The sequence below is a fragment of the Corvus cornix genome, chromosome 7, assembly GCF_000738735.6.
Source record: "Corvus cornix cornix isolate S_Up_H32 chromosome 7, ASM73873v5, whole genome shotgun sequence".
NCBI lineage: Eukaryota > Metazoa > Chordata > Aves > Passeriformes > Corvidae > Corvus > Corvus cornix.
The window spans coordinates 6,432,883-6,457,207 of record NC_046337.1 but is presented as its reverse complement, the minus strand read 5'-3'; the positions used below and the strand labels follow the sequence as shown (position 1 = coordinate 6,457,207).

The window sequence follows — 24,325 nt, the reverse complement described above, 5'->3', positions numbered from 1 at the left end:
GTCGCCCAGGTAACTCCCTCACCCCGGGGGGAATTCGGTTTGCAGGAGTTTAATTCAAAGAGCAGCAGTGACCTTTGAAAACAAACACAGCCGAGCTAAACGGCAGCACTTTAAACTCCAATCACAAGTTCTCTCAGCACACAAACCAAACCCTATTTCTATCTTCTGTTTGCCTCCATTTATACTTTTAGTAGCTAATATGTTCCACGTCATTTTAACTTCGTACTCAGTTCCCTCATTTCAACGCTCTCACGAATATTTGTAATCTCCTTTCTAGCCGCAGATTTTAAGGCTATTTCCTCTTCTTTTTTAAGTAATAGAGTGTGCTAAGGGACGAGACGGGATAAAGAGGTAGAGTGGGGCTCAAGCTGAGTTAAAAGGGTGTTTAAGGGAGCTGCTTTGCTGGATGCCAGAGGGATTTGTCGCCGTCCCCCGCGTGATACAAGCGAGGGGGAAGGCTTTGGATTAGGCGGGACACCAGTCCTGGGGGAGACCTCAGCCCCCGGCTGGCTGACAAGGGCTGTGTTACTCGTACATCTGAGGGAGCCCGTCTCGGCTGATCCTGATGGAGCCGGAGAATCTGTGGGAGCAGCCCGCGCCTCAGCTTCGCGCCGTTGTGAAGCGACTGCGCCCATGAGCGTCTCCGTGAGGGGCTGCAGCCAGCCGGGAAGGAGGGATGCGGGGCACGGAGCCCGGGGAGGCGGGAGCTGGGCTGTGCGTGAGCCCCGCCGGGACGAGCCATGAGGGGAACCCAGGCGGCGCGGAGGAGCCGGACCGTGAGGGAGCCCAGGAGGAAGGGGCTGTGAGGGAGGTCCAGGCTTTGAGGAGGCACCGCCCTCCACCACGTTCCCGGCAGCCTCCGCCGCTGCAGGGGGGGGGGGCCAGCAGGAGCGCAAGATGGCGGCGGACAGTGAAGTGAGTGCCCCGCTCCTTTCTTTCTTTCCCTGTTCCCCCACTGTCCCGCTCTCTCCTCCTGCTCTCTCCGCTCACCGCCTCTCCCCCTCTCTCCCCGTAGCCCGAGTCGGAGGTGTTTGAGATCACGGACTTCACCACCGCCTCCGAGTGGGAGAGGTAGGTGCTGGCGCGCCCCTCGCTCAGCGCGGGGTGACGCGGGGGCTCCGCCGAGCCCGGCCCGGCCGCTCCTGCCGGGGACAGCCGGACCCTGCGGCACGGCCGGTGCCTCCAGCCGGGAGCACCCGGAGCGTTTTCCCGGCTGCTCCGCGTTAGGCTCAGGCTGCGGCCGAGGAGCGGGTTAAGAGGCTCTAGTCGAGCTGTTTCTGAACTTAGTGAAAGGTCTGGTTTAATACCTGTTTGCAAGGGATTAGAATATACATTCAGAAGGCTTATGTGTTTTCTAAGTAGCTGTCTGATTATTAAGACAGCCATCTCGTAGCTGAAGCCTTTAAAAGTTGGCAGAACAATGTACAAAGAAATTTACGGTGAAGAACGCTCTTGCATTGTGAATGTATTATTTTCCAAGTGCTTTTTCCAGTGGTGGTGTTTATGACAGGAGACAAGAAATTTAAAGTGCTGCGCTTTAAATCTGAACTTAGTGTATAATTTTGTCGCAAATGCTTATTTATCTGTGAACAGTGAAACAGGAGTTAAATGTTATATGCTGAAATACCAGAAAAATAAAAAGGTGAGATTCTTAAAACAGTCAAAAGATGCTCATAGTAGTTGCTAAAAGTTAACTGTCATATGAAGTTTCAGCATAGGAGGACTGTTTTATTTGTACAAGGAAGAAATTGTTCTGGCTTTATTGTGATACTTGTTGTGGGGTTTTTTTGTTTGATTGTTCTTTAGGGTTTTTAAGGGATTCCACAGTGCAGTAGGAAAACATATTGCCTGCTTTTATGTAACTGAATTATAATACAAGTTTAATGTTTAGCAAATATTAATGCCTTTCTCCCTCCCTAACAGATTTATTTCAAAAATAGAAGAAGTATTGAATGACTGGAAACTTATTGGGGTTTCTTCAGGCAGGCCTCTAGAGAAGGTCAGTTACTGCTTCTGAATTTTCCTGTAGCATTTGAATTGCTAATTAGTAATACAATAATGCACACATGTATTTCATCTATTACTGTTTTCTTAGGTGTGGCAGATAATGACTTTATTGGGGAATTTCACCTGTCGAAGTGTCAATTTGACAGACAGTTGCTGTAAATTCTTTGGTGGCCCATCTGCCAAACAGGCTGTTTCCTTGACAAAGGTGCATCTTCACACAGGGCTGATTTTTTTTATATTCAGTTTGAATCTGGAAACGTGCTTGAAGCTGCTCTAAATACTTAAGGAATCTTTTTGTCCTGTCTTGTGCCTTTGTCGCACCTCTCCTACAGGCTGAGGTTTGCACAGTGCTACTTGTGACTCAGAGTGTCTCATAGATGGGAGAGATTTTTTTCAGAGTCTAATTAGAGCCTTTGTGATGCTTTCTCAGTCCTGTGAAATGCAGAGGAAATTGCTGAGCTCTTCTGCATAGTAATGCAGATAAATTCAGCTGGTTTGTATGGAATGGCTGCTGTGTTTCCAGAGGAATTTTATTGCTTTTCATTCTAGTCAGGTAGAGAGTATTTAGAATAAAAACTCATGTTATCTAATGAACTGTAAGTTAGCTGTCCCTGTATTCCTACATGTTTTCTTTTCTAGACCAGAGCTCTCTTCTTAACACCCTTTAAGATCAAAGGGTTGACCAAGTTGCTTTGTTTTAGTAAGAGCAGTGATGTTGATTTTTCTTAGATGTTCCCATGCTGTATTTTTGTTAAAACATTAATTATCCTTACAGATGTTTTGTAAGTTATAGATAAAAATAATCATTTGTTAGTGAAAGTAAATATCAAGGTAATATTTGCACAGAATGGTTTAGATACAGATAAAATCCTGGGTGGGAAACTGCTGTCTCTGGGCAAAGCTGAGGGTGCATATGCTTCAGATGTGTAGTTGCAAATGGGAGGATGCAAATCTTTACTACCATACAGTTCTGAAGACTGCAAGATGATATTTGCTCTTTGGAATGAACACGATTATTGGCAACATGGATTTTAGCATCCAGCTACCTTTATAATGAAGAGCTTTGAGAATTGCGTTTGAAATTAAATCATGCTTAGCTATTAGGCAGTAGAAATACATGAATAAACATTATTGATCATGTAGGCAATATACTTTTAAAGACTAATGAATGTTAACGTAAATTTATGGGATAATTTCTTTTTTTATATGCAGGGTGTATTCACCACAGGAACATGGGAAGAGAAATCGGATGAAATTTCATTTGCAGACTTCAAATTCTCGGTAACCCATCATTATCTTGTACAAGAACTCAGTGACAAAGATGGGAAAGAAGAGTTGGGAGAAGGTACCTGATGTTTTCCTTCCACAGCTGTAAGGATAATGACAAAAGACAGTGTCAGAATGTGGAGTCCACAGAGTGGTGATTTGTGTGAGAGTTTCTGAGGTCTGATGAGCGTGATCTGACATTTCTGCTTTTAGCTTGCTTTGCATTCACACAGTGCTAATACAAGCCAGTTGTAAGTGAGCTGGATGTGGTGGTACATTGATTATGTATCAATTTTTGTCACAGATGCCCTTCCTCTGCCAATGCAGGACTTGCTGTGCATGAACAATGACTTTCCTCCTCGAGCCCACTGTCTGGTGAGATGGTATGTGTGTTCCTTTCATCTCTACTGCAAATGAGCATAACAATTGGAAAATCTGGCACAGTCAGTTACATATTTCTTTTTCAATTCAAAGTTAAAACTTAAGTAAAATGATTCTTTGTACTGGACACAAGAAAAGAGTGCAAAAAAAGCCCACCATAGCAGGCCTGTCCTTACTTGGGTAAACGACTTGTCTCAACTTCATATTTAAGCTTTTATATGTGTAATATTTAGGTGCATTCTTAAAAGGGAAAGCTGCACCGCCTTAAGAAACAGCAACTACATTCTTAGTAATGCAAATTTTGAGCACATAATAGCATTGGTTCTAGAGAGATTGGTTTTGTGTGTAATTATTTTCAGTCATTATTAATATAAACTGGAAGAACTCAGGACTGCTAGACCTGGAAGTCCTCCCAGTCAAACACGTTACAGTGTTGGAATGCTGTTAAGCTCAGGTAGTTTGTGATTTCAGGATCTGCAGCGTTCCATGCCCACTCAGTTCTTGACCTCTCTAAAAAAAGGGGTACTTGGGTCAAATTAACAGATTCCACAATCTGTTGGTGATGATTAGGTTCTCCAGGTCACAATATTTTTTAAAAATCGTATTTCAGCTGGCATGCCAGAGACTAGAAATGTGCTTTTTTCTCTTTGTCTCTCAAGGTATGGCTTACGTGAGTTTGTGGTTATTGCTCCGGCTGCAAATAACGATGCCGTTGTTAGTGAATCCAAGTGTAACCTTTTGCTGAGTTCCATTTCCATTGCACTGGGCAACACTGGCTGGTAGGTGAAAGCATAAACCTATTTACATGTCCCAGTAAAACTCTAGCATACTGCATTTGTGAGGAAAAAGTATTAAACTGTTAGCAAGACACATTGTGCCAGTTTGGGCAAATTTGGAAATATATCCTGTGAGAGAAGGCAGGTTACAACCACCCCTCCCCCCACCAGGTTCAGGAAAAAAGAAATTTTCCTCGAAGGACAGTGAAAGAGAGAAAAACTATTTATTTAACAAACACACCAGAAGAGGATAATAATGCTAAATAATAAAACCTCTCACTCTGCTGAGAGAAACCTGGGGAAATTTCAGAGTCTTTCCATAGGTAGCCTCTCTCCTCCCTCCTCAGAGCTGGGACAGGGTGGGCCCACCTCCGGGCCTTGGTGGAGAATTCTCCAGATGTGTTCTGATGTTGAAACAGCCCAAAAAAAGAAGAAGGGAAAAAAACCCCAAAGTCCCAGGAAAGCAAAGTTCAACTCTGTCTCTCTCTGGAGAAAAAGGGCCCGAAAGCCAGCTGAGAAAGAAAGCAAGCCGGGTGCTTCCTCCTGCTCCCACCGCTGCTGTTAGAAGCAAGAGGAGTCTGTATCTCTGTGTCCTTGAAACATGAAAACAAACTGCAAACTGCTTTGAAGAGTTTGCTCGGTTTTTTCTCTCCCCCCTCTCAGGCTCAGTTTAAAGGCATAGAAAGGCACAAAATTAATTTCTGGGCATAGGGCAGCAATATGGGATACATATCATAAAGTCACCCCAAGACACACATTCAGAGGTTTTTTGAATTTGCACTGTAATACTGTTAGAGAAGGATTGAAAAAAATCCCCATGTATAAAGATTGAATCAATGTTTTGTTTATTTTCATTATTGTTTAAAAACCTTACAGGCCTTTAAAGCTGCTAGAAGTTGTTGGAATAATTGGTAATTGATAAAACACCACTTTTGCAAGAGGGTTTCTTCCCTATGTGTAGTAACAATAGCTTCTTAATCTTCCTCAAAAATTATATAGACTACAAATGAGGTAAGTGAAGTCTTGGATAGGGTTGTGACTGACTTGACAATTTGTTAGGCATTCTGTTTAATGATGACATTAACAGTATTTTTCTTTGATACCTATTAAGTGTTTTAAAGTGTGTTCCTCTAAGAGAAAGTATGTTCTGAAGGGTGAAATTATGTTGAAATTATGCTAGAATGTTCAGCTAGTTTTAGAGACTACAAGACAGCAGGACATTTTAAGTACTCCTGTTTTACAGTCAGGTGCCACTGTTTGTGCAAATCCATCAGAAGTGGCGCCGGATGTACGTGGGGGAGTGCCAGGGCCCAGGCGTTCGCACCGACTTCGAGATGGTTCATCTGCGCAAGGTGCCGAGCCAGTACACCCATTTATCAGGGCTGCTGGACATCTTCAAAACCAAGATTGTAAGTGTAAAACTGGTGTTATGTAGAATTTATGTTCGAGCCCTAGAGTGTTTGAGAGGATTTACTCTTTACACTGAATTTGTTCTCTGATACTTTGAAGGGCTGCCCTTTAACACCCCTGCCTCCGGTTAGCATGGCTATTCGCCTTACGTATGTGCTTCAGGACTGGCAGCAGTACTTCTGGCCACAGCAGCCACCAGGTAGGAGACTTGTGTCCTCAGAATAACTTGTTTTCAGATAAACAGTCAGTGCTAAAGAAAGTGTTTGTGTGTCTTGCCAGAAGAATTAAAATATTTTCTGCATTACTAGGAAAGTAATGTCAGTCCAATACCACTCTGTATGATGGGTGAGCCAGCTTAAAGCTGCTCTCAAGTTGTCTGTGGCTCATGGCTGGGACAGGTGTTTTGGGGAGGCCTGTGCCTGGAAACATGAGGGTTAGTCAACATTTAGAAATACAGTGATGTTTCTAAAATGGTGGTATCTATTTGGAGTGAGAAGGTTGACTGACTATGAATCTGAGAACTCTGCCCTGAATTTCTTAGGGAAATGTTTGGATTCAGGTTCTAGTAGACGCTAATACTTTGTGGGAGTATTTGTCAATTATTTCCATGAACTACCTTATTTTGATACTTCACTATTTAAATGTATTAACAGTGGGAAAAGCAGAAAATATTATATGGACCTCACTTGAGGTAAAGGTTTGGATTTTTATTGTTGCTGACATAGTACTAAATTTAATGCAGGAAGAATTTCTGAACAAGTCTTTTGTTCTAGTAGCCTTGCATGAAAGAAAAAAGGGTGGGAAATAATATGTAGTCTTAAAGTATTTAGAACAGACTTGATAAGTTTATGCCATAGCAATGCTGTTTAGGAAAAACGAGTAGTTACTCATTTGGTACTCTCAAAATGATCTCTCATATTGTTGCTTGATAGTGACACTGTCCTCCTTGAGGACAAATCAAAATCAAGGTTTTGTTTTTAACAGACCTATTTCTATACAAGTAGTAGCAGAAAATAAATGATAAACTTATCAAAGGTAAACAAACCCATAGGAAAAAGGTAGATATTAGTTCCTCCTTAACATCCATTTTATTAATGATGTGATGTTTTAGGTACAAGGTGGAGGAGCAGGTAAAATGCCCAAGTTATTTTCTTGACTTGGTAGTAGTTTTACATAACAAGCTTGAAGTATTTAGGGTATGTTTGGAGACACAGAACTTATGTGGCCTTGGTCTGGTTATCTAATTGTTTGGCTTTCCTTTGCTTAAAAGTACACTAATCAAAATCCTACGTTTTGAAGAAGTGTGCAGTGAGGTTGAGTCTGTGTGCTCTGTAGCTAAGGAATGTATGTTGAACATATATTTAAAGAGAGTCCTGCTTTTTAGAGAAAGAAGATCAGTGCTGTTTTAAATGATAGTTCCTCTTTTACCTAAAGAACTTGGGAAATGAATTCCACAGATTTCATCTTTTTATTGTTTCTGCAGACACAAATTCTGTTTTCTGTAGTCTCTCTCTGCCTTACCATAGTTATTCACTAAGTCAGGATCCCTGGTTTGTCATGGATGAATTGTATCACTCTGGTCATATTTCTTGATTTGAGCAGTTTGAATAACTTCTACTCCTTTAGAGCATTCTGGCTAAGGGAGCCAGTGTCAAAGTGTGTTGCAGAAACTGTAAATGGACAGTATCAGTTCTTCTGCTGTTGGTACGTGCAATTGTGGATTTATGTTCCCTGGGAAGAACTAGGCCTGTAACTTATATACCATCACTCAATTAGCTCTTCTCAAAGAAAACTGAAGAATTTAAATGTCTTTTTTCTTCTCTGAAGAAGCAATTGTGTAGTTAAGTTATCCAGATACTTTATCTGTGCTAATACCTCACTTGTTTTGTTTGTAAATGGTTTGCCAGATGCAGTTAAAATTGCAGATCAGATGCTATAACAGCATTATTATAATGGCATTACAATACATTATTATTATTATCCACTTCAATTTTTGTTCAGTGGAGGCTGTTTTTGATTTATGTATTTGAAGGATATGACATGGGAAGTTCCTCAGGATGCTGGGAGGTGTCTTTATAAGTATCTGGGTTACATGGAATCTCCAAGATCTTTTGATTAAGTCCTCTTTTGATAAAATTGTAAACCTTTTAAGAGTAGTTATTTTTTCACTCTGCAGAGTTGCTCTGCCAGAATCTTCCTTTTCTGCTTAGAACTGATTTCCTGCCCAAGTATTTTTGTGGCACTTTTGTGTCTGTTCTTGTATCAACCTTGAATCTTTAGGGCTGTCTTCATAGCTATCATCATTGCCTGTATGAAGGGAATAACCTTCCCTCAACATGAATTACAATAATTTTATCTGTCCCTCTGAATGTCCTGTTTCATGATTACTTCCCAGTTTCTCTTGGAAGCAATTACTTTGACTTTGTTAGGATTGTGTTTTCCTGGCTCAGTTACCTAAACTGCTCAGCTATTGTCTGGTCATCCTACATGTTGCAGTCTTTGCTGTGAAATGAAGATGATATGCTGCTTCAAATGTTCCATAAATTCTAGATGGAAAACATGTTGATTTTTCTCCAGATATAGATGCTCTAGTTGGGGGAGAAGTTGGGGGCCTGGAATTTGGGAAGTTACCATTTGGTGCCTGTGAAGATCCTATTAGGTAAGAGAAGAGTTCAGGAAACTGTTTTCTAACTTCCTTAATGGAGGACTTAAAGGTGTGTTATTTCAATCTTAGCTTTGCCTACCTACTACTTAGCATGTCCAACAGATTTTTAATTATTCAAGTACAGCAGAAACATCTGTGAAGGGTAATGGTTTAATAGCAAATAAGACCATTTGCAAAATTGTCTAATGATATTCATAGTTCAAGCTCTTATGTCTTTTACTGTAAACTTCTGCAGTACCCCATTCATCTCTGAAATTATTATGTTTAAATATACCTCAAGATAAACCTTAAAAACGATGTGCTTTTGTTCAAGGGTTGGACTTGCTCTCATGTATGCAGTGAGAAAACTTACTGGAGAGCAAAATACATGGAGGGAATCAAATAGGAGCTATCACAAATACCTTTTAAAATATGAACTGTGATGGAGAGAGCACTTTCTGCTAGCACTGAAAGATTGAAATCTTGTTTTGTTTCAGTGAGTTGCATTTAGCTACAACATGGCCTCACCTTGCAGAAGGGATAATTGTCGACAATGATGTTTATTCGTAAGTATCTTGTCTGAGTTGCAAATATCTACAAATGTGCTTTTTTTGTTCGCTACTGCATTTTAGTGTCATCTCAAACACTGTGTGGCTTTGCATGTGAAAAAGAACCCATTCTGAGGAATGTTAATGTCAGCTGATAGAACATCTCATTTGGAAAAAATTTTCTGAAATGCATTTCTGTGTGAGAAAATATTCTTGTGTTGTAATCTCAGCAGAACACGAACCCCTGTTTTTGAGCATATTCTCATGTCAGACTTGAAAATTTTGTGTATCGCATATTTCTTGGTAAAGATGAGATAGTGGAGGATGTAAGGTAAAAAGAATTCACTGCTTGACATCCCTCTCCCAAAAACTATCATCTAGGTTGTCTGCTAAAGAAGAAGAAGTGTGTACTGATACTTTAAACAATAAACACCATTGGTTTGTTTCCTTCTTTCTTAATGCAGAAATGAGTTTTCAAGATTAATACACTTTAAAGGAAGACAGGTCTAACTGAATTGTTCTCATGTGTTTCTTGTTCATGTCATGCACATACATGAGAACACGGACTCTTACTTGCATTTCAGTGTTTGTCATGTTCTCCTGTTCAATGTGGTGCCCATTGTGGCTTCCATGATCTCACTGGTTATGACATGACATTTATTGAGAGTTTGATACTCATCTTTTGAATACTTACACTGGCATTTGGTTTTCTTTTTTTTTTCCTTGTAATTTTTTCTTTTCTTTTTTTCTTTTTCTCTTTTTTAATTTTTTTTTTTTCCCCAAGTGACCTGGATCCTCTTCAAGCACCCCAGTGGTCTGTGAGAGTCAGAAAAGCAGATAACCCTCAGTGTCTATTGGGTAAGAGATCAGAATTTCCTGTCTTCTCTTGCAGCTTTTAGACAAAAACTACTAAGTCATGATATTAGAGTTTAGTTGTTGATTACCTGATGGCCTCTGTTTCCTCACTCCCCTTATTTTTTTGAGTGGACAGTATTTTGGGCTTCTTTTTCAAGAACACAAGCTTTGCAAATACTTAAGTTTCTGTTGTAGTTTACTCTGTGTCTGTGTACGGTGAAATTCATTGCTGTTGTTATTTCACCAGGTTCCAGAGATGAAGAATTTTCTCTGTGTTCTAAGAAACTTTAGATTTACTAGAATCCTCCCATTTTATTGTGTTCTGCATGTATCCATCTCCTTAGTTCAATCAACCTGTCTGACAGGGAGGATTAGTACTTCTGGAGAGCTGTGCTCTCTTGTCTGTCCCTGCCTTTAAGCCTGTGGGGAAGAGGGCTTTAGAACTTTCCAAGTTTCATCTGCTTTGGGTGAAGAAGTGGATTAAACTGCAGACAGAGCTGTGCTCTGGAGAGATGGCCCAGAGCTGCCTGGGTGTGCATTCACCTAAACTTTAATTGTGTGGTTTAAGATATTTGTGCTTCAGAACAAATTATCAGATGTTCTTTCAGATGAAAAGATAAAAATTACTGTCCTTGGGGCATAATTTTGAGTGTTGGCTCATTGTTCAGTGAGATTTTTGGCTGAGTTCAGAAGCTTTGTTCCTCATACAGGTGACTTCCTTACTGAATTCTTCAAGCTTTGCCGTCGGAAGGAGTCAACTGATGAGATACTTGGAAGGCCTGCATTTGAGGAGGAAGGAAGAGGTAAAACTAAAATCCAGTTGATTTTTGTTATTTGTATTTAATTGGTTTGTGTTATTTTACCTTCCCTGTACCCTTATCTTGACTTCAGATTGGTGTTTATAACTCTTGCACATTCTCTGTAATACTCCTGGGAATTTTCTGGCCAGCGCTATGTGGTGAAATTTCTCATGAATTCTAGACAAGTTTAGCATCCAGAGGGGCAATTGCCTCTGTTATAGTTGGGGCTGTTTCTTTTTACAGGAATATAAAAGCTTAAAATTTTACTAGAATGTACAAGAGTTGGTTTTGAGGACGCATCAGATCTATCTGTATAGCTTTATGTATTTTTGGTTTTTTCGATTTTTTTCTCCTTTTTGATGTACTCTCTAGTACATATTTAACAACCAGTCTAGACAGCCTTTAATCTGTTTGAAAGGCTTTGCTCTCATCTTCTCCATTTTAAGGAAAAAAACAATGAAAAGTCCCCAGATTATCTGACCAACAAGTCAGACTTTATCCCAACCATATAAATACTGCCATCTTTTTGATGTCTCTGTCCCTCTCTTTTGCTTTTCTTGCTGTATATAGTGAACCTTCACCTCCTTGCTGCTGCTTGTCACCTCTTCTTCCCTCCAAATATAGCCTGTATCAATGTATTTTCCTTGGTTATACTTGATCTTAGTTTTGAAGGAGCTTGCTAGAGAGCTTAAAAAGGTGTTAGACTGAGGAGTGTGTGTATTACTCATAGTGCTTGACATGCAGTTTCTTTAGCCATTCTTAGCTCTAGTTTTCCTGAAGTGTTTGCCAGGATGAGCTTTTTCAGGCTGCTGCTAATTATTCACTTATATCTAATTATTCACTTATAGTTGTCTGCTCTCCTTATAACAGTATTAATTCAGTTTATTGTAAGAGACAATCTAAAGTTCACCAGCAGCAACTCTGAAAAAAACCCAGTCTTTTGATTTGAGAAATTTCCCTGAGGACTCTAAAACAGAATTGTGCTTACACTATATGAGGTCAGTGATTAATACAGGATTTATTTAAGATTTATCTAAAGCTTTAGCATATGCTTGAGCAGTCTTTGTTACCTGCAGTGTGTTTATTTATATGATGTAAGAACAAGGTTTAAACACTGAGTCTTCAGCAGGCTTTTGGGATACTCTGTTGGTAACTCCACAGTAGCAGTGCTACTACAGCAGGTAGCAGGCACTGTCTGCAGCCAGCTCAGTCTACACTTTATTTGGTGAACTAAATCAAGGACAGTCTGTGACTCATTTGTGACCTCCTTTTGCTGCTTGTATTTGCCAAGAACCGTGAATGTGAGGCAGGGTACCTGCCAGATGAGGTGTAGCTCTGGTTCACAAGGGTTAAAGTTCAATACAAGGTAAATAGGCTGTGAATAAGGCAGGTGAACTTTTAAAGAGACATGGTCTAGTGTTTGATTTTGTTCTGATTGCTTTTCTTTCATTTGCTAGAGGTTGCTGATATCACGCACGCGCTGTCGAAGCTCACAGAGCCAGCACCAGTCCCAATCCCCAAATTATCAGTGACAAACATGGTTCACAGTGCCAAGAAAAAGATCCGCAAGCACAGAGGTGTGGATGAGTCTCCTTTGAACAATGACGTGCTGAACACCATTCTCCTGGTGAGTGAGCTGTCCATGCACATGGGGTTCTTCAGAGAGCACATGGACTTCATGCTGCCACTGATGCATTTGGTTTATAGCCTGTGGCAGATTTAAAGATACCTGATGTCAGTTCCAGTATTTGAACTGCATTTATCAGCTTCTTGAGACAGCCCGAGTTGTTACAAGTCTGTGGACTGTAAGTGAGCTAAAACTGATCTCTGAACTCTGCCAACAGTTTTAATTATAGGGACTGCTGGTATGAAGCCAGCAGTAGGTTTATGGAGAAAGTGGGAAAAGCAGGAAAACCGTACTGATGGAAGGTTAATGTTTTTTTCTTCAAGTTCTTATTTCCTGATGCTGCTGACAAACTCGCAGATGGGTTTGAAAACAGAGCCAGCACTTCAGCAGGAAACAATCCTCCTCCAGAGAATGAAGATTATGTAAGTTTTGCTGAGTGACACAAGAGAAAGCAATTTTGAGAGTGTGTTCATAAAGACTTTGCTGTGCTTGCCCTACATCTTGTAATATGTAACTTTTTGAAAGAGGAATTTATCTTTGTGGAATCTCTAGGCAGAAATAGTGATGATTTTCATTTCCTTGTAATTCCTTTTTTCTTCCAAAGACTGTAGTTTTTGGTATCTTTTAAGCTTAAAATGTTGCTTAACTGTTTCCACTGGCAAACAGGAAAGAGATCACATGATTTTGGAAAAAAATGCCATTTTTTCTGTATTTCTTGCTTTCTTTTATTTCTTCCCTAGAATCTCTTCAGTCAGTTTAAGTCTGCTCCATCTGACAGTCTGACATACAAATTAGCTTTATGCCTTTGTATGATAAACTTCTACCATGGAGGAGTCAAAGGAGTGGCACATCTTTGGCAAGAGTTTGTGCTGGAAATGCGTTACAGATGGGAGAACAACTACCTTATTCCAGGGTAAGATTTGTTGTTCTTGTTGCTCCTTTGTCAAAGAAAATGTTCTTTGTTCCAGGAACTGAGTGAGGTCACTGTGACTTTGAAACAGACAGTTTTGGAGGGTTTTTAATTGCAAATGCTGTCTCTGTTTTTATTAGCCTGCTTCCTTAAGGCAAAAAAGGGCAGGGAGTAGGGAAAAGCATCTGTGTCCTCCTTTGAAAACTACAAGATGCCTGGGGAAGCTCAGTTTGGAGATTCACGCCACTGTGTGAGTGAGGGTGGGGGAAAAAATTTAGTGTGGTGTAGTTTCACCTTTCTTCTAAGGACGCTTTTCCAAGTTCCTGCTGGTGCAATGGCCTTTGCAGATATTCCAGCCCTTCCAGGTTATGTCTGCTGCAGCAGAGTTTGTGGCAGACCAAACCAAGGGCTCTCTCAAGATGAGGTAGAGCAATAAGATACCCTACTTTTAGGGTTGCGGTATTTTGGTTGGGGTTTGGGGTTTTCTGTTAATGTGACAGACTGGTCATTTAATCACTAGTTTGTACTTTAAAATGGTTACACTAGCAGATAAAATAGAAGCTGAAATATATAGCAGTCACTCCACTGTATCATTGCAGTTTTAAAAGTACAGTCAAAGATGCTTAATTCATGCTTGAAAGCAGTTACTTTTTCAACTTCCAGTTGGAAAACTGACCAGGAAATGCAGGGTGTTTCACACTAGTGTGAGTGATCTCTGAGCTCCTGAAATGACTCCTGGGAAATACATGTAATTTAAATTCTGGGCTTGTCTACTGAGACAATAGAAGAGCAGTATAGTTGAAATGGTGGGAGTGGGTTCAGTGTGGGTATTTGTCACTCTTTTAGATTTCATGTGATTTAAGACCACATGTGTGTGAAAGATTTAACTTTATAATTGATAATGGTTACACTTCTACCTTTTGTTAGATTAGCTAATGGCTCTCCAGATCTGAGATGTTGTTTACTGCATCAGAAACTTCAGGTAAATATCCCAAATTTAAGAATGATTTTTCTCCTAAGGAAACTGTCAAAGTTACAGCAATTACTAGCTAAATATATTGTTGTTGTAGATTTATTTTTGCTTGTATTTTTTGGGTGTGGAATTAATTTTTGAGAAAATTTTTGTTACGGCAACAAGTGCAGTGGAATTGTTATCTTTTAGAATTGTAAGACCTTTTCTGTGACTCTGCAAGTTTTTCTGTATGATTGTCTCCATAAGGGAAATTGCTAAACAATTTTTTTTCTGTTCCTTTAACTTGTTAGATGTTAAATTGTTGCATTGAAAGGAAGAAAGCAAGAGATGAGGGGAAAAGGGGGAGCGTGTCTGATCGTTCACCTGGTGGTGCTTCTGGTGATGGTGCAAAAGGAGGAGACCACTCTGGAGATAACCCTGACAAAGAAAAAGAATTTGGCAAGTCTTGGGAATCGTGGAGTGACAGTGAAGAGGAATATTTTGAATGTCTCAGTGACACAGAAGATCTTAAAGGAAATGGACAGGAAAATGGCAAGAAAGGAGCAAAAGAAGGCAGCAAAGAAGCTGTAAACTTAAAACCAGAAGGTCGTCTGCATCCACATGGAAAACTGATGCTGCTACATCCAGGAGAGCCTCTCTACGTTCCGATAACACAGGTGAGGGAGCAGGAGCCGAGCCAGATATGCAATAGAATACACAGAATGTGGCTCATACCTAGGATTGTGAAACTGCCAATAGCTTGCAGGTTACAGCCTTGTCTGTTGCTAAAATTGCTGAGTGTCCTTGACCTAAGACCTCGTTTTTAATTTTTAAAACTTAATGAGGCTACTAATTCCACATGGTCTTTGTTTTACTTGAGAGTTTGAGTTTGGGGTTCTTTTTATTTCCAGTTCTTGAGGCATCTTCCATCCCCTCCTTACTTTCTTTCCTATAAAACAGAAACTGCTGTGGTCCTTCCACCACAGAGATTTCTGCCTGACTTTGCACAGTACTGGATCAGTTTTGCTGCTGTATTTGTTTTTTTATAATTTCTCAGCTTGCATCTAAAAGGCCATAGTCATCAGTTTTGGTGCCATTTTCTAAAGCAGGTTTATCATCAAACAACTAGAAATGTTACCTGACATCAACAGGCTTTCCTCCAGAGTGACTAGGGATGAAATAGGAAGTGGTGCTGTCACAGAAAGTAGTTTGAAATCAGCTATGCACAAAGAATGCAGTGGTTTTCATTCTCCTGAGAGAAATTATTTCTAATTAATGTTGCTTTGCTTGGGTAAAACATATGAGCAGAGAGTAGTCAGGCAAAGTGTTCTCAATTAATTGTGTGCTGACAGTATCAACAGCAAAAATTCTGCATTGCTTTGGGTAGATTTTCATCCATCTCAGCAAAATTGTACAGTCAAACACCTCCTGTATTTTGCTTGGATTTTGGCATTTTAACGACATATCCTTATGTTTTTACTTCATTCTCAGGTTATTTTCTGTTTAGTTTCTCTTTGTTAGTGTTCTCTTCAGATGCACAACTTGAGGCTGAACTGCTAAAGCAGTAGAAAGTTGTGATAATTTCCTTTGAGTACAAATGAAGCAGAATGAACTTGTGGTGAAAGGGAGCTTCCTGCTCCTTCTCCCTTGCTAAGGGCTGAGTCCAGGAGAGGCTGTTTGTAACCCTGTGTGTTCCCATGTCACAGGAGCCAGCCCCCATGACTGAGGACCTGCTGGAGGAGCAGTCGGAGGTGCTGGCAAAGCTGGGGACGTCCGCAGAGGGCGCTCACCTGCGGGCGCGCATGCAGAGCGCCTGCCTGCTCTCAGACATGGAGTCCTTCAAGGTAGCACTGCTTGGACACTTCTGGGAGATTAGATTGCTTTCTTCTTAATTAAACCATCTCTCTTGCTTGTGTTGGACACTTCTGAAGGTTTCTAAGTTGGTTTTTTTTTTCCACAGAACAGCTTCCAATTAGTTTCAAGTTGAAAATAAAAATGTACTGGTAAAACTCTCGGCACATTTCAAAATCTATGACGATGTGGTCTGTTATGCTGTAACATCCCAGTAAGCTTACACAATGTCTGTGGGAAGGGAAAAAACACATCAAACATACAGTTGTGAATTAAAGCAGCTCTTCCAGGTTGGGACTGGACTAGCTGTGGTTTTTCATAATTTGTTCCATTTCTTGTCTGAGCTCTGCAGAGGGAGCTAAGAGCACATCCACTGCTGTCATCACAGGAGCTCAACACTAAAAAGATTGGAGATTCTGTAATAGCTATAAGTATCTTTTTGATTATTGCAGTGTTTATGGTAAAAGGATATAATGTGCTGTACAGTTAGAGTATTTATAACGGTAATCAGTTTATTAACAGTGACTCATGGCATATGAGGTATATGTAGAAGTTTTATTTATATGGTGCAAGAAATCTAAAATCTCAAAGTAAAACTACAGAACCATAATTTGAAGCACAAGTATACTCTTCGTAGGTACCTCAGATGGAAAACTGGGATTCCTTTTATGTTCTGGACCTATGGATGTAGTTAACTGTGGTGATATTGCATCTACAAAAAATGAACTTACTTTTGTTTGGGGAAGATTTTTAAAGTTCCTTTTTAAAAGAGGAAGAAAAGGGGAATTTTATCACTGGAGTGTTAAAAGATGGAAAGTCAGTGTCAGTGCTGAAAACATACTTAGGCAGCCCAGTGATTCTTTCAGTCTTTAATGGGATAAGCTTAGTGAAAATTCCTATTTATTGCATGTGTCAGGTGCCAGGTAGAATCTTAACAGCCTAATTTAGAGCTTGCCTGAAATAACTGGTGAATGTGTATTTTGTGGGTGATGAGAAGGTATTTTTTTTTTGTTGCTGATGATGTGGGTTTTACCCCTTGCCACTGTCTTGGTTTATGCCTTATTCCCTCTGTCCTGCTGTACAGTTTGGTGACTGTGGACAGAAGAATTCCCTGAGTTTTCTTATTCTGTGCTCTACCCACTAAACCATATTGCCCTCCTACCCAGGCTGTCATGTGTCCATAGGATTTTCCAGGAACAGTTTTTCTGTCCTCTCCTCCCTGTAGGCAGCTAATCCTGGCTGTTGTCTGGAGGATTTTGTGAGGTGGTACTCGCCTCGGGACTACATCGAGGAGGAGGTGGTTGATGAGAAGGGGAATAAAGTCATTAAGGGCGAGCTGAGTGCCCGGATGAAGATTCCCAGCAACATGTGGGTGGAGGCCTGGGAGACGGCAAAGCCAGTCCCGGCACGGAGGCAGAAGAGGCTCTTCGATGACACCAGGGAGGCTGAGAAGGTGAAAGCTCTGGGCTGGTGCCAGTCTGGGCTGTGATGCTCCCTGCAGCCCTTCCTTCTTCCCCTTGCAGCATTTAAACACTGACAGATCCTTGCACTGTGTTTTTGGAGTTACTGAACTGTTTCGTGCATGGCTTAGGGTTGACTGGAAATTCTTGCTGCTGTACAGGAGGGTGTTTGAAGTACCTAAAAGTACCAAATGTTACTTTAGGTATTTCTTTGAATTATTCGACTTATTCTTCGAATAAACCAGATTTTTACCTGCATATGTGCTAGGAACATTTTTGTTTCCTAATACAGTTATTTTTAGTTTCATTCTAACCTGTTGGGAGGATTCATGTAAAACTGCCTCTCAAGTCCTGTCTTACAGTGGTGTTCCATTCTTGTGAATTAATCTTTCCTAGTTAATCTTATCTTTGGGAAGTAGTTTTGATCACTAAAATACTAAATTTTCTAATGTTGCAGGTGCTTCATTACCTCGCAGTTCAGAAACCGGCTGACCTTGCAAGGCATCTTCTGCCTTGCATCATCCATGCAGCTGTACTCAAGGTAAAGGATGAAGGTAAATAATGTTTAATGAATTACTAAGATCTGTGAGGGGGAACAGTGCTGCAATAATTACAACTTTGTTTCTTTCCTTACAATAGAAGCACTAGAAGATATATCTTCAGTTAAGAAGATTATAAAGCAGATAATATCCCATTCCAGCAAAGTGCTACGTTTCCCCAGTCCAGAGGACAAGAAGTTGGAAGTAAGGTTTTTGGAGTGGCTGTGGCTGAAAACCTGATAGACTTTTGCACTGTTCATGGGAATGTTAAAAGGACAACTTTTTAATTTTCTCTTTTATTAAACTCTTGCAGGAAATCATCGCTCAGATTATGAGTGTGGAAGCCATCATTGCCAGGGCAAGATCTCTCAAAGCAAAATTTGGGGTAGAGAAATGTGAAAATGAAGAGGAGAAAGAAGATCTACAAAGGTGACTGGTTTTTTTTCAATTCTTATTTTTCACTGTGTTGTTTTGTTTTTCCTCTGATGCTCTTGTTTGTGCTTTCAAAACTTAGGACTGATAGAAATGGTGACAATAAAGAAATACTTAGGAATCATATTTGGGTATCCCTGTCACTGGACTATCTAGAGATGATGTGTGTGGGTACCCTCAGTGCTCCTCCAGTTAAGCATCTCTTTGGAAACATTTGATCCACATTTTTTTAATAGAATTTGGTTTTATCTTGACAATACTGGGGACTAACTTTTTTTTTTTTGTGTGTATATAAAAAGTATATTTGATGAACTCTGTTACCATAGCAGTAAAATTAGGACTAGAAATTTAGTATTTTCTATAAATATTATGGAATGAAATAGCCCCTTCCACGGTTGTTTTCTTGTCTCCTTACTGATGTGAAACATATCACTGAGGAGCTCTGAATGGGAAGTGACAAGGCATGCTGCCTTGCATCACTACCTGCTGTCAGATTATTTACTTGCTGCTCAAGGTGACTAATATGTTATAAAACCCAAGTTAACTTCTTGCTGCTGTGCTGGGAGGGAGAGATGACATTCGTGCAGTACGTGTTGGGAGTTCAGAGATGTGGTGTCTGACCAAAGCAATGTCTTCGTGCTAAAGAAAATTGTCACATTGTGAATACTTCTGCATGGCCAACACCATGGAGGCTTTCATGCTGATTTTATACATCTGCTTTAGGAGCCTGGGTTCCATTCTTAGGTAATTGAGAGGAGAATTTTTTCCGTAAACTTTCAGAATAGCGAACCAAGAGAATCTGCCAGTTCTCACCCCAAGCAAATGATCCTTGGTGAAGGCCTTGGCACAGGAAGCAGCTCTAGGTTTAGATCAGCACACTTGATCTGGCTGAGGTTTAAACATGCCTTTTCCTTTTCAATCATTTGTTCCATCAGATTTGTAAACAGTCTCCTGGAGCAGCCAGAAGTGTCAGTTGTTGGTGCAGGAAGAGGACCTGCTGGCAGCATCATTCACAAGCTCTTTGTGAATGCTCAGAGGGTAAGAGAGAGCTCTGGGTCGCTCTGCAGACACTTCTGATTTAACCAGAATGAGGCAATGAGTTATCATATGGTGCCAGTGTATTTTGTCTGCATATCTGCATGTATTGTCATAAGTGTGCTTGAGGTGTTTTCTGTGATGTTCAACATGATTTTGGCAATAACAGAACCTTGCAAGACCAAAGAAGAGTGAGTGAGCTGGGATGTTAAGCAATTGAAGCCAGCTGGGTAGATAGAGGTGTCAGTAATGCTTGATGTACTTGAAATGGTAACGTCAGTAATGCTGTTATGGCACAAATTTCTGCCTTATCTCAGCAAGATCAAATGTTGATTGTTTGACATAGAAATGTAGAGAAACTGGTCATAATATTACCTGTTATGGAGTAACTTCTTAAACTGAGGCTTATGCTTGGAATACTTGAGATTTCTTCTGTGGAAACCAGCATGCTTAGGAAGTTTCAGTTCTTTTTCAGTGGGACTCTACATTCAGTTTACCTATTGCCAGTGTTGCATCTGTTTTCTGGAGACCCTTCCCTTCCTGATACTGATGTAAATGTTGCCTTTTTCTCTTAAGCACTTTTTGGAATAATTAGCCTGAAAGTATTGATTTCCAAACCTCATGGACTGCAGTCAGCCTTCAGTTTCTATCAGAATTACACCTGTTCATAGCATCAGATTTTCGAACTCAAATTTAACTACAGTGTTAATAATGAGGTAGCAGCCTGAAATCCCATTTGGAAATAATTGCTGGAAAAATGTTGTGATTGGGTGTTAAACACTTTAAAGGGATCGATGCTTTTGTAATAATCTTTATTTTGCAACTCAGCATAAAAAGGACCATTCTGAAAACAGACCATGGTTATTCTGAGGAATGAAAATTGGGCCATTTCTTATATTCTTCCAGTCTCTAGGGAAAACGTGGTTGCAAATCTGAACCTGCCAACCAGCCACCCTCACAGACTCCCCTGTAAAGCCCAAGACTGTGCTGCATCTGCACATGTATGCACTTGCCTCTTTAGGCAGAGGCAGTGTTTTCAAAACTGAGTAAGTTTCTAGCCCTAGGGTATGTGCAAATTTCTAGGGTTTTGTTTGTTTGAAACACCAGTAACTAAAGCAGGATTACAGGTATTTCCCACTAGTAGATGGTCAGTGTTAAGATTCTTAGTAGGACAGGAACCAACTTGCTACAAATCCCCCTTTCTGTTTAACCTGCCATGAGTTATTTCAGTAGAAATAACTCATGTTTGGTAAATAGAAGTGGAATGAATTCCTTGTTCATTACCTTTTCAACCTGGACTCCTCTGTGAGCTGTGTATAATGTGTTCTGTTCTTGAGTTTTCTCAGGAAAATTCTGATAGCCAGTGCATGTTCTTGGAAGTTGAGTGCATGATGTCTCTTAAACCTACAGTCTCCTCCTAACCTCTTGTAAGTCACCTCTGACTTGCCTTTGTTTCTGTCTTTCATCACTGGTTCTTTTCTCATCCCTTTCCAAGCTGACTGAATCTCCTGATGAGGTAACCAACTTTGTCCCTCCTTTCCCTCTCATCTTCTCTGCATAGAGCTGAACCTTCTGGTAGATAGAGTGCAGCAGCCAGATTTAGTCTGTACTGGTGTTCACATGTTGAGCATAAAAATAACTTTGTGTTTCCAGAATGGTTTTTCTGCATTCACACTTTATTTTTAGAGCCTAATAACATGTAGTGAAAAGAGAGAGAAATGTTTAATTAAAAAAAACCCCAACAAACTAAAAAAGCCCTCTCAAAACTAAAAAACCCAACCAAAAAAAAATATTTCTTCAAAGGAGTATTGATGTTTTCTGATGCTGAAATATCTGGCCATGCCTTTATATTCTTCTCTGTTGCCACCACTTGTTTGTTTTTTGGGGGGAAAGGAGTGATGGACAATTAGCTGGATGCTGCATCCCCAACACTAGTACTTCCTGAAGATATGGAACTTTTTGGACACAGATATTTGGAAAAGAAGCAGGGTAACTGTGTAAAGTGTAGCACAGGGAACATCCTCTGTTGGTTTCCTCGAGCTGTTCTTGTGGGAACACGTGGTACTTGTCCCTGGTGGGTTCTGTGGCACAGCATGCAGATCCAAGCGGGGCTGGGTCCTCCTGCTCCCGGGAGAGGGTTGGGAGCAGAGGGGCAGCAGTGAGGGGCAGCCAGTGGCTTCTGCCACAGCTCGGTGACATTGCCAATGTAGAGTTGTACATGCTTGAATTAGGAAGGACCCTGTTAGGGTTTTGGTAGGGGTGTGTGTTTCCATAGGTATATGTAATTGAGGGAATGTTTATTTGGGCATGCCAACCCTTCTTCCAGTATCCAGGCATCAGCGTTGCTCCTGCCTAGCTCTGAGGCAATGAGCAGCCATGGGGCTTGTGCAGCGTCTCACTCGCTCTGCAGTGTGATTTCAGCAAGGCTCTCTGGCCATGAAAAGCCCATCCTGCAGCAGTGCTGGAGTCTGAAAAGGCAGGTGACTGTCAGGACTGCAGGAGTGGCACTGATGATTTTGAAAGGGAGGCTGCCTTGGCCTCCTGTAGCCGGAGGGAGCTGAGAAGGGGCCATTCCCTTCAGTCACAACCCTTGCTTCACACTGCCAAAACATCTAGGCAGAGCTTCACCATCCACACGAGGGTTCTTCCATCTGGTTACGTTCGCTTTATTTCCTAGCATCCCATTAATGCTTTGCTCTGTGTACACATAAAGCCTCTTGATGTGTTCCCCATTTATAATCTTCCTCTGTGCCTCTTGAGAACAGTTTTCTGAGTGCCAGTGTTAGGCAGCAGCCCGCCCTGTCACTGTCGCTGTGCTCTTGCCGCAGGTCCCCGCCGTGCCGCCGCTGGAGGAGGAGCTGCGGCGCTCGGGCTCGCAGGAGGAGCGCAGGCAGGGCGTGCAGTCGGAGTTCCCCCCGCCCACGGGCCGGGAGGTGATCCTGCGCACCTCCGTGCCCCGGCCCGCCCCCTACTCCAAGGCGCTGCCGCAGCGCATGTACAGCGTGCTGACCCGCGAGGATTTCCGGCTGGCGGGAGCCTTCTCGGCGGACACCACCTTCTTCTGACACGGCCCGCTCCTGCCGGGCCCTCCCGAGCGGCGGGGGACTCATCATTGCCGCGGGCAGGGAGCCCTGCGGAGGGACTGGCGGGCACTGCAGAGGGAGCGCTGCTGCCCTAGGACTTGGATTGGCCGCCGTGAGGGGTGGCTGTAGCAGCTCATCTCGGAGGTTTGGAATGGCTTCAGGAATGGTTTCAAACTCTCTGCCCAAAGGGAGCATATTTTCCTTTTTTTGCATTAGCTTAATTATGGACCTGAATGGGCTGTGTGCAAATATTCATGTTGAAATTCATGCAGAATGTGCTGCTTTACACTTCAGGATCAGACTTTATCGAGTGACATTAGTCTACTTAAATTGCTATATATAAACATTAAGTAATTTATATTTATTACTAATCATAATCACAGAGCCCAGTATTTTTTGGTTAATCACTGTTTCAAGTACTTCTAAAATATCCTTATTTTTATTTAAAGTGTACAGTTGACTCTCTAGTTCATGCTAAGCTCTCCTGGCATTGGTTGTCCAAACAGATCTCATCACTTCTCCCAGACAGAACTAAGTGGACAGTGAGCCTGAGTGACAGCTGGCAGTGGACCACTGAGGGGTGGAGATACTTTATACCCTTCCCTGTGTGCAAGGGCCAAAGCTGTATGGAAATGACACCTGGGGCTGTTTCACTGTGAGCAACTCAGTGGTGTTTACAGAGGCCATTTGCCTGCACTCCCTGTCAGCGATGGGAGAGGAGGGGACAGCTCTGTCACCTCTGGCCCCTCACCCCACATGTGCCAATGTTGCTTTACAGTGACCTTCACCTGTTTGAATGAGAATCAGCAGAAGATCAGCGTTACTTTACAAATGTACAAACAGCTACAGTATTGTGGACATTACTCAATAAATATGAACTTGCTGTTGGCTCTCAGTATTCCTGTGCTTTTCCACACCCTCCTTGCATGCATTGAACCAGGAAGGACATTGTGACTACAGTGTGACTACAGTGAGTACAGAGTTGAGTTTTGCTATTAGTAGTAGGAGCCCAGGTGTTACTCTTAAAACTTCTTTGAGGGGACAGGGATCAGACTCTTTTCCTCACATAAAGTTCTATGAAGTAGAAATACATTTTTCAGGATGAAGAAGAGTTAACTTTCTTCAGGGAAAATCTTGTCATTTGATTTCCAGGCTTTTTGTGTGTTACCTCACACAAATCTCTGGCAATGGGTAAGCAAGATAAAGACGCATGTAGCTGCTGTTTAACTGTGTGGCTTCTTTAAAAGGAATTATACCAGGCAATTCCTGATGAAGTAAAATTTAGGTTAAGCTTCTTCCCCAATACTCTTGGTTTCCTCCTCTAATGAAATCTTACACTGCAATGTGGCCTCCTGTAAAGGCTGTATAAATTTGAACGTCTCTCTCACTTGATTATCAGGCTATTCCTACCTGGTCATTTGAACTGCTGGAGAGATAATTCCTTTATCCTACTCAGACACCACAAACATCATTAACAAAGCTAAAGTCCTCTTAGTCTGACTGTAGAAAATGGTGCACTTACGCAACTACCTTGTCTTAAACAGACTTTTTCTCTGTTCAAGAGTTGTAACTTTAAGATCCTTCTCAGAAGGATAACTCAGAAAGCTTTTCACCTTATTTTAACTTGCTGTAGTTGAAACTGCAGCCCTGCACTGTGATGGTGACGTGCTGTGTACAGCTCTGCTTTATGAGCTTACAACTGCCTTGCAGCATTCAAGGGGTGAGGAGAGACAGAGCATTAAAAAAAAA

General features: G+C 41.3%; 1 protein-coding gene across 3 annotated transcripts; it reads left to right on the top strand.

Moving 5' to 3' along the window:
• The first annotated feature begins 511 nt into the window (after positions 1–511).
• RAB3GAP1 (RAB3 GTPase activating protein catalytic subunit 1) lies at positions 512–23,474 on the top strand. 3 transcript variants are annotated; one of them, XM_039554915.1, is made up of 25 exons: positions 513–915; positions 1,016–1,071; positions 1,924–1,999; positions 3,220–3,352; positions 3,578–3,656; positions 4,314–4,433; positions 5,674–5,839; positions 5,940–6,039; positions 8,418–8,499; positions 8,982–9,050; positions 9,817–9,890; positions 10,598–10,690; positions 12,145–12,314; positions 12,638–12,736; positions 13,055–13,227; positions 14,152–14,206; positions 14,488–14,853; positions 15,883–16,020; positions 17,253–17,480; positions 17,945–18,041; positions 18,127–18,230; positions 18,340–18,455; positions 19,394–19,496; positions 20,989–21,009; positions 22,322–23,474. In XM_039554915.1, exons 1-25 carry the CDS (start codon positions 898–900, stop codon positions 22,556–22,558), a joined length of 2,973 nt encoding a protein of 990 aa, XP_039410849.1. In that variant the 5' UTR covers positions 513–897; the 3' UTR covers positions 22,559–23,474. The 3 variants fall into 3 exon arrangements, with proteins under 3 accessions (XP_039410851.1, XP_039410849.1, XP_039410850.1); XM_039554916.1 differs by lacking the exon at positions 20,989–21,009 and having other exon boundaries at positions 516–915; XM_039554917.1 differs by lacking the exons at positions 18,340–18,455; positions 19,394–19,496; positions 20,989–21,009; positions 22,322–23,474 and having other exon boundaries at positions 512–915; positions 17,945–18,028; positions 18,127–18,221.
• The last annotated feature ends 851 nt before the right edge of the window (positions 23,475–24,325 follow it).